At 42.3% G+C, this 10,726-nt stretch overlaps 1 protein-coding gene across 1 annotated transcript in view; it reads right to left on the reverse strand.

Annotated features, from left to right (window-relative positions):
- Positions 1-10,383, reverse strand: part of METAP1 (methionyl aminopeptidase 1) — a 54,964-nt gene extending 44,581 nt beyond the window's left edge. The window contains exon 1 of the mRNA XM_068975089.1: positions 10,270-10,383. Coding sequence (XP_068831190.1) covers positions 10,270-10,383 — 114 coding nt within the window. The remainder of the gene's footprint in view (positions 1-10,269) is intronic.
- Between the last annotated feature and the right edge of the window lie 343 nt (positions 10,384-10,726).

Here is a 10,726-nt window from a genome sequence, read left to right on the forward strand (position 1 = left end):
AAAGGACTGTTCTACACTAAGACTAAGAAATGTAACAACCACACGCTACTTGTGAGCTTTGAAAGGATCTTGGTTCCAAAAATTAACCAAAAACACAACTACTGAAGATGTTTAGAAGATAATTGATAAATGCAAATAGCATTGGCTATTAGAAGATATTAGGGAATTCTTGGCAATATTCTTACATGTAATCATGATACTGTATTAATAAGTAAGAAAGAATATCCCTGTCATTAGAAAATACATGCTGAAGATGATTACATGTAACCATGTAATGAATGGGTAACGTGTCACGTTGTCTGTGACTCAAAAATTTTCAACTAATACATATACAAATGCAATACACATAAGAACTCATAAATAAAGCAATTAGAGCAAAGTATGTAGGTGACTGCTAAGTTGCTGCTAAGTCACGTCAGTCGTGTCTGACTCGGTGCGACCCCATAGACGGCACCCAACAGGCTCCTCTGTCCCTGGGATTCTCCAGGCAAGAATACTGGAGTGGATTGCCATTTCCTTCTGCAATGTAAGTGATGGTATACTGCAATTAGTTATAAGACTTTTCTTTAAACTTTTCTGTGTTTGAAAATCATCACAATAAAAAGCTAAGGAGATTCAATCAAGTTATAAAATAATTAAAAGAAAAAAATTCCTTGTCTATAACTTTCACTTAGCATCTCCAGGTCATTTAACTTTTTTTTTTTTAAGAGGAAAACAACAGAATAGGAAGGACTACAGATCTCTTCAAGAAAATTAAGAGATACCAAGGGAACATTTCATGCAAAGATGTGCTCAATAAAGGACAGAAATGGTATGGACCTAACAGAAGCAGAAGATATTATTAAGAAGAGGTGGCAAGAATACACAGAAGAACTGTACAAAAAAGATCTTCACGACCAAGATAATCATGATGGTGTGTTCACTCACCTAGAGCCAGACATCCTGGAATGTGAAGTCAAGTGGGCCTTAGAAAGCATCACTACGAACAAAGCTAGTGGAGGTGATGGAATTCCAGCTGAGCTGTTTCAAATCCTGAAAGATGATGCTGTGAAAGTGCTGCACTCAATATGTCAGCAAATTTGGAAAACTCAGCAGTGGCCACAGGAATGGAAAAGGTCAGTTTTCATTCCCATCCCAAAGAAAGGCAATGCCAAAGAATGCTCAAACTACTGCACAATTGCACTCATCTCACACGCTAGTAAAGTAATGCTCAAAATTCTCCAAGCCAGGCTTCAGCAATACATGAACCGTGAACTTCCAGATGTTCAAGCTGGTTTTCGAAAAGGCAGAGGAACAAGAGATCAAATTGCCAACATCTGCTGGATCATGGAAAAAGCAAGAGAGTTCCAAAAGAACATCTATTTCTGCTTTATTGACTATGCCAAAGCCTTTGACTGTGTGGATCACAATAAGCTGTGGAAAATTCTAAGAGATGGGAATACCAGATCACCTGACCCGCCTCTTGAGAAACCTGTATGCAGGTCAGGAAGCAACAGTTAGAACTGGACATGGAACAACAGACTGGTTCCAAATAGGAAAAGGAGTACGCCAAGGCTGTATATTGTCACCCTGCTTATTTAATTTCTATGCAGACTACCTCATGAGAAACGCTGGGCTGGAAGAAACACAAGCTGCAATCAAGATTGCTGGGAGAAATAGCAATAACCTCAGATATGCAAATGACACCACCCTTATAGCAGAAAGTGAAGAGGAACTAAAAAGCCTCTTGATGAAAGTGAAAGAGGAGAGTGAAACAGTTGGTTTAAAGCTCAACATTCAGAAAACTAAGATCATGGTATCTGGTCCCACCACTTCATGGCAAATAGATGGGGAAAGAGTGGAAATAGTGTCAGACTTTATTTTCTGGGGCTCCAAAATCACTGCAGATGGTGACTGCAGCCATGAAATTAAAAGATGCTTACTCCTTGGAAGAAAAGTTATGAGCAACCTAGATAGTATATTGAAAAGCAGAGACATTACTTTGCCAACAAAGGTCCGTCTAGTCAAGGCTATGGTTTTTCCAGTGGTCATGTATGGATGTGAGAGTTGGACTATGAAGAAAGCTGAGCGCCAAAGAATTAACGCTTTTGAACTGTGGTGTTGGAGAAGACTCTTGAGAGTACCTTGGACTGCAAGGAGATCCAACCAGTCCATTGTAAAGGAGATCAGGCCTGGGATTTCTTTGGAGGGAATGATGCTAAAGCTGAAACTCCAATACTTTGGCCACCTCATGAGAAGAGTTGACACATTGGAAAAGACTCTGATGCTGGGAAAGATTGAAAGCAGGAGATGGAGATGACAGAGGATGAGATGGCTGGATGGCATCCCCGACTTGATGGACATGAGTTTAAGTGAACTCCGGGAGTTGGCGATGGACAGGGAGGCCTGGCGTGCTGCGATTCATGGGGTCGCAAAGAGTCAGACACAACTGAGCGACTGAACTGAACTGTCCATACAAGTTACCGTAAGCCTCTTGAGAATAGTAAATTTTAGCAGGTTTGCACATGCAAAAATAGCCCAACAAACATTATTATTCATAAGTAACACAACAGCCAAAAACCAAAATGTCTATTAAGGTAAAGTCCCAGCTAAGATATGGAACAATATAAAGTTTCTCCTGATGGGAGAAAAAACACAATCACACTGGGAAAAAATCTGGCTCAGTCAAAACAGAGCTGAACACATACATATCCCATGACCCAAGAACCTGTCTCCTGGTGGTATATCCAAGAGAAACTCTTGCACATAGGCATCAGGAGCCAGGTACAAGAATGTCTAGAGCAGTACTGTTTATAATAGTAAAAACCTAGAACCCAAATTCCCATCAACAAAGGAATGAATAAACTGATACATTAATTCACAAATACTATACAGCAATGAAAATGAAGAACTAGAGTGAGACGCAACAAGGGTGAATCTCAAGAACAGAATATAAAGAAAGCAAGTTGCAGAAGAATACGTGCAGTGATTTATAAAACCTTCAAAAACACCAAAACGAAACAAGGCATTATCTAAGGAATCAAATACATGGAAAAGCAAATGAATGATAAAGGCATCTCAGAACAGGGAGTATCTCTAGGGTGAGGGACACATAAGTGCTTTCTGGTTTTACTTGCTTCATTAATATATTCTTTTTAATAATTCAAGTGGTTAAGTACAGAGGCATTTACTGTACCATGTTTCTTTAGATACTATGGCTGACTTACTGTTAGTTTTCTAGTCTATTCAACATCTAATAAAAACAAATGAGTTTTCTAAAAAAAGTACAGATCCTGACTTAAAGGTACTTAAAAACCTCAATTCAAAAGCAGTACTAAATCACATAACACCTCCATTTATATTTTCCTCTACATTTTAGTAGTGAACTATGCAAGGTTATCAGTATTCAAATAGTTAAAGCCCATCACTAGTACCAGTTAGTGAAATAATCAGTAAGAAAATAAATGACCAGTCAGAGAGGTGGGAAAAAAAAAATTATGTCACATCTAAAACCTAATGGCACTTACAATTTATCTATTTTACTGAATGATTTGAGCTCGTGGCTCGATTGATAAGGCAGGGCAACCTTCAGAATCTGATGCAAAGGGTTGCCCTTTTGCACCTTTTATCAAGGCAGGACCAATTAATACAAGTCTCAACAGAGATGGAGACATCTCTGTTGCCTGCCACTTTGTGATAAGAAAATTGCTAAAGTCACAAAATCTCACTTATACCCTACCCACTCTTTAGAGGCCTGAGCCTATGGCCTAGAAAATGGCCACAATAGCAGACCCCATGACAGGGATTTTAGGAATGCCTTCCAACAGACACCACAGAGCTCTGGTATATCAGGAAGAAGTCACCACTGAACCTGGCTATAAAACAGACAGGTTACTGGAAAAAAAGAAAAAAAAACAGCCAGAACACCTTAACATGAGACCTATCCTCTTAATAATTTTAAGTGTCAATATAGGTATGATGGTAAAAAACAGATCCCTAGAGCTTCTCCATCTGCAGGACTGAACTTAAATGCCTGTTGATTACTAACTCCCTATTTCCCCCTTCACCCATTCCACTCTTTGAGCCTATGAATTTAACAATTTCAGGTACCTCGTGTTAAGTGGAATCACTTTTGAAGATTGGCTAATTTCTCTCAGCACAAAGTCCTCCAGATTCATTCATGTTGTGGCACACTGCAAAATTTCCTTCTTTGTTAAAACTGCCTAGTATTCCATTATATGTTTATGCCACATTTTATTTATCTATCCATGTTGTTTCCACAACTTAGCTACTGTGAACAGTGCACAAAAAGAAAAATCATTTGCAATGAATAGTTGAGAGGACGTTTCGGAAGTCCCTGTCCCACGTTCAACTATTGCAGCTAAATACACACACTGAGAAAGGCGGACCTAGCTTACAGAGTGTGTTAAACTGTTCTTTATTCAAAGTAAGACCCAAGGCTGATGCCAATCAAAAGAAAAAAAAAAAAAAAGACTTATAATTATTGAGCTGCCAAAGCATGAATAAGCACATGCTTCATGTTAAAACTGAGTCAAGAAAGGTTCAGGATCCAGCAGAGAGGATGGCTATATCTATATTTTGTTTCATTAGAACTTTAACATGGAGAGAATCTCAACGGTTGCTCTATAGCATATTCCTGCCCATGTTGCATCTACTAAATGGATTTCCTATTAATACCAGAGACAACTCCTCATTTATACAGGAGGAGCCACCCACGCTACTGCTTCTCCCTCCTGTCTAGAGCTGCATATGTGTTTAGCCACGGGCTTATGTGTCTGTCATCCCCACCAAATTAACTAAGACCAAACTAAAAATTGTGCAAGTATGCCAAACCTGGAAAAGACTCACCAAAAAAAAAGGAAGAAAAAAATAAGTGACTAACACTTCTGTCACAAACTATATGAACAGTATAAGCTCATATCTACTTCCAATAGCCCTTCAATCTCTAAAACAGTAACTAGGAGTTAAAGATTGGTTAAACTTTTGATTACCTACCAACCAAATGATGTTTGCTTTTTACAAGTTCTACAATAAAAATATAATTCATGCCAAAACTCCTACATAAGCATTTATAATACAAGCATGTCAGTAAAAGGAGATCTCCATCCACCACCAGGTTCTCAAACTAGTTCTCAAACTAGTAATAATCCATTAACTACACTGTGAGAACTACCAGCACCTCAAGGTGGGTTCACTCCTTGGTTTATATACCAGCCCCACCATTACTCTATACTCTCATTTAATCAAAATGATTTAAAATTTCACAAGAACGTTTACTGAAAAGCAGTTAAACGGCAGCTAAAAAATTAAAAAGAAAGTAAACTCAACCATACATGAGTAAATACAGGACAATACATCTATCACATTAAATATTATTCAGCCATTACAAAGGATAATGTAAATAGAGCCATTACACACATTCCAAATGTATTACTTAAGACATAAAAGAGAGCAAATTCCCTAAGATTATGTATATGATTAGCCATTTTGATAAAAATGCATACAAGTATATGCACATGAGTATATGTAGGAATACATAAATGTTTGTAAGACTACCCATCAAAAGACTTACAGAAATTATCACCAAGCAACCTTTCACCTGTATTTTCTAATTTTTCTACAATAAAAGTTATTTTTAAGAAAAAAAAAAATTACAACTAGATATTACTATCTTACAGCAATATCTAGAAATAGTGTGAGGTAATGTAAGGAATTTTAAGAAAATCCCTAGAAATGTCAGGAACTTTGTTATCAAAGGAGAAAGTGTTTTAGAGGACAGGGCTACATTTCAAAGACCTACATACTGGAAGTGCAAATCCTTCCTCACTTTTCGACTCCAACATACGAGATGCTCACCCACGATTTTTTTACTGAAGACCCAGGCAGTCACTTTACATGGCCACTACTTCTTTGAAAGAACCTATTCCAAGAATTTGTTCAAAATGTTCATAACAAATAAGGCTCCTCCTCAAACATTTTAAACCTTCCTTATGGCTAGCTGCAATGGTAGTAGACATAGGGCATGTGCAACAACACTATTTACTAAACACAGTGTTGAGGCGCTTTGCACGCTCTCACTCACCGTCACCTCAACTCTAGGGAGGGTGCATTATTAGCCCTCTCTCATAAAACAGGACACAACCTACCCAAGGACACGGTAGCAAAAAACCCAGGTAAGACTCCAAACCCAGGCTTCTTCCCTTTAAGTGCTTATGCCTTATGAAGGGCTGCGAATCACTCAGGTCCTTCTCTGCAGATCCTTTAAACTACAGTCAAGATAGCATCTGCCCTGGCGTGTTCACTAAGGGCTTGACTGCTCTTTGCCTTTCCTTCTCAGGCCTAATGACCTTTTTTCTTTCATTTAATGAACTGAGTGCTTACTGTGTACGAGGTACTTACGAGAAATACAAAAATGAGTACAGCACAGCTTCCTTCCTCAAAAAACTCTTACAAACTCTTTGGGACTATGAGTAAACTACCAAGCTACTATTAAACCTCGTCAACTACTACTGAATAAGACGGATAGAGCTACAGAGAAATACCATGAAACATCACAAACTCCTGTAAAGCTCAATTTCAAGTGAAATAGACCAAAATGTGTCTTAAAATTTAGCATCTTAAGTAAAAGCATTTCTATCTTCTTAAGCATAAATACAGTATAACGATAAAAAGAGCTAACATTGATTAAATATACTGCTATGCCTAGTGTTTTATTAATACATACAAACCCTGAGGTTGGTACTATTCAAAGCCCCATTTTAAAAGGCTGAAACAGGACCTCCCTGGTGGTACAGTGGACGAGAATCCAACTGCCAATGCACGAGAAATGGGTTCAATCCCTGGTCCAGGAAGATTCCAAAAACCACAGAGCAGCTAAGCCCAGTGCACAACTACTGAGTCTGTGCTCTAGAGCCCGGGAGCCGCAACTCCTGAGCCTGCATGCTGCAACTACCAAAGCCTGGGTGCCCTAAACCCTAAACCCAGTGCTCTGCAACTAGAGAAGCCACTGCAATGAGATGCCCACTTGCCCTAACTACAGAAAGCTGTTGTGCGGCAACAAAGACTCAGCAAACAAAAATAATATAATTAATGTTAAAAAATAAAAGGCTATAACAAAAAACAAAGGTTGCCTGCCTAAAGCACACAGCTAGTAAGTAACAGAACTGCGATTCAGTTGTGGCAGTTTACCTCTTTATTCTGGCTTCCCCGGTGGCTCAGTGGTAAAGAATCTACCTGCCAGTACATGAGATGAGGGTTCCATCCCTGGGTTGGGAAGATCCCCTGGAGGAGGAAATGGCAACCTACTCCAGTTTTCTTGCCTGGAAAATTCCATGGACAGAGGAGCCTGGAGGGTTGCTCCTCTATGGGGTCCCAGAGTCGGACACAACTGCACATGCATGAATGCACCTCTTTATTCTGCCTTTTGACTCAAGCATTTATTGACCACCTATTATATGCAGAGCATTGTGTTGAGAAATGAGGAGAGGGCAGTGAGTTTATTCGTGATGCTCACCTTCTGACTGAAAGATAAACAAAAATCAAATGATCAGACTGTATAAAATGTTATAAAGGAAATAAGGTGGTGTGACAGGATAACCAGAAAAGGCTTATTTCTGTTCTCTTGTAGTTTTGTTCACAGTTTATTCCCAAAGACAAGCTGGTCAGACAAACAGCCTGGGGACCACAAAAGCAAGGAGAAGAGAAAAGACTGACCACTGCTAGTGAAGATGATCAGAGAAGTGGCAGGGAGAAGCCCCAGTTTCATCATAAATGTGGAAATTGGCTTAGTGATTGAGCAAGGTCTCAAGCTGGGACTGAAAGAACATCTGTGATTTTAGAAGACAGGTGATATTCTGTGTTAAAGGAACAAGTATAAATACAGACTCTGGTTAAAGCAAGAGAAGCTGGACTCAGAAGATATGCCCTGACTATGGGGCTAGAATCCTACAAGCAATGGCAATTCTATTCATTATAAGTGGGGGAGAAACACAGTCAGACCGCTATCAGTTCAGTTCAGTCGCTCGGTCTAGTCCGATTCTTTGCGACCCCATGAATCGCTGCACGCCAGGCCTCCCTGTCAGACCGCTACGCTAGGGGAAAAATAACTTTTGCATGAAAGGTTTTGTTCCTTTGATTTGTGTGTGAGTGTGAGTGTGTGTGTGAGTGTTTACTTGCAAAGTGGGAAACTACAGTAGAGAAATGAACTAAGAGAAACTGGTGAGAAATTTTAAAAACTGACTAAAGGAAGAAGCAACAGGAATGGAGAGCTTGAAGCATCAGTCAGGATATATTTGACTACAGGCATAACAATGGAACAAGAAATATACCTGCAGAATCTAACATGAAATACCTACTGTACTAAATATACCCTGCCTGTTTTCACAAATGTGTTGGCATGTTCCCAAAAACCCCAATGAGCCAATGTCCTTTCTACTAAATAATACATGCCTAAGAGAGTATCACCTATCCTTGATGACTATAGTTTCACAGCATCTTTTCAGAACTTCAACAAGTGTCTATACATATTATTTCATTTAACATTACAAAACGACAACTAAATTTAAACAAAACGTAAAACACCACATTATTCTACTCAGAGTACATGATTTTCAAAAACAAACTACTGGATTTTTTTTTTTAAGTCCCACACATGCCTCAACAAATCACAGAATTTGAAAATTATTTTAAAGAAACAAAAGGACTCAGATCAGGTTCAGCATGTTGAGAAGTCCCAGTGCTATTTTTAGAAATAGCAACACTTCTCCAAGTGTAACTTTTTCCAAATGATACTAACAAGGTCAAGGATCATATCCTATCTGAAAACAAGACTTATACAACATTGCTAGGATCTTTTACAATGGCTTATCTTACAAGTGCTGGATCTCCGGGACTTTATTTACATCTTCATTTCACATACAGCTTTATGTTTACACATTTTATATCTGAAAGTTATATTTGTGTTTATTGCTCATATATGTTTTCCTTCTATTCATTTGTGTATATATACACATATATATGTGTTACCCCCTACTGCCAGCCTTAAAAAATACTACCTTTGTTTTATTAAGATTTCACATTCATTGGATAATTTGGGTCTCAGAACAACCTTGGGAAACACATTAGTAAAAACTTCATCTTCCCGTCTGTACAGTGGTGGGACTGAGGCTCAGAAAGATAAACTTGACTAGTTCAAGATCTCAGTCAATGGCACGGACAGGGCCCTGTCGGTGCCTTTAGACTCTTTGTGCATGCTCTCCTCCCCTCAGGACACTACCAATTTCGTACCTGAGTATTCCCGTACCTCTCTTCAACAAAACTGGATTATAACTAAAAGCCGTACAAATGCCGCCAGGCCAAAACTCTGAGCGTCTAAATGCAGCCGGAACACTAGGGCTCTTCAGTAAACAAACACCAGCACACGTTTCAGTCCGGACACCATTCAATGCTGGCTTTGCTCCACCGCACAAAACTTGTTCAAATACGGCCTTAAAGCATAATCCTTAATGGAACTGTCTTTTTCGCTCAGTGGGAAGTTCAGTTAATCTGAGGTGACTCATACTGTTACCTTACGGTTTTGTAAATCAATAATTCTGAGTGCCAAAGGAAAAGAATGAATTACACAGCTCCCTCTCTATCCGCAACTCCAAAGTTGCTTAAGTGTCAATGTGCGGTAGTAAAACCTAGGGACAGAGGTGGGTGGGGCTGGAGCTAGCATTGCCCCTCTCAGAGTCCCCACCGTCCCAGGTAACCCTTCCCCAAGCCCAGCGGGTCTCTTCCGACCCCCAATCCCGTAGGACCAGAGTGACTATAGCCCCCACCGACCAAGACCAGAGCCCCGCCAGGAGCTGCAGCTGTGGCGACTCGCACAACCAGGGCTGGCCCTTTCCCCGGCGATCCCACCTGTCCCGCGTAGCCAGCACACCTGGCAGCCCCAGCCAGGCCAGAAGATGCGCGTTGAGAACTGGCTCCTAAACGCGGCGCCCTAGGGGCGGTCGGGGAGACCCGGGGCAAGTCCGCTTCCGCCCCCAGCCCACAAGGCAGCGCGCCCGCGCCCCCACCCCCGCGGGCGCCCCAAGCGGCCGGGGTCCGGAGGGGCCTCAGATCCCCGGGAGGAGAGAGGGGCCGGCGGCGCGGCAGACTAGGCGGAGGAGGAAGAGCGGCCGGCGAGCCCGCCCGGGGAAGAGGAGGAGCGTGTCCCGACCGGCCGCGAGGGCAAAGCGGAGAGGGGAGGGAGGCGGCGGCGGGGCCGAGGGGGAAGCGGGAGTCTACCTGCGAGCAGAAGTACGAGCCCTGGATGCCCAGCTTGATGCAGGTGGGGCACTGGAGCTTGGCCTCGCTGCTGCAACCGTCCGTCTCGCACACACGCGTCTCCACCGCCGCCATGCTGCCTGGCTACTGGAGGAGCGCCTCGCCGAGGAAGAAGGGGAGGAGGGAGGGAGGAACGGCTGGGCAGAGGGAGGGCCGGGGAGGGGAGAGAGGCCGAGCCGGGGGAGGAGCTCGGACCGCCGGGCCTGGGCGCGGGAGGAGGAGGAGGAGCGCCCTGACCAGAACACGCTGCGCGCCCCGCCCCCGCCCCGCGCGAGCAGCTGGCCCCGCCCCGTGGCCTTCGCCCCGCCCCCCATCCGAGGCCCCCAGCCTCTCGGCCGCCAGTGGGCACGTGGTAGCCGCAAGGGTACCTGGCCTAGCCCTCGGCCTCTCTGTGCGTTCGCGCTGCTACCTGCCGCGA

The sequence above is a fragment of the Capricornis sumatraensis genome, chromosome 7, assembly GCF_032405125.1.
Source record: "Capricornis sumatraensis isolate serow.1 chromosome 7, serow.2, whole genome shotgun sequence".
Classification (NCBI taxonomy): domain Eukaryota; kingdom Metazoa; phylum Chordata; class Mammalia; order Artiodactyla; family Bovidae; genus Capricornis; species Capricornis sumatraensis.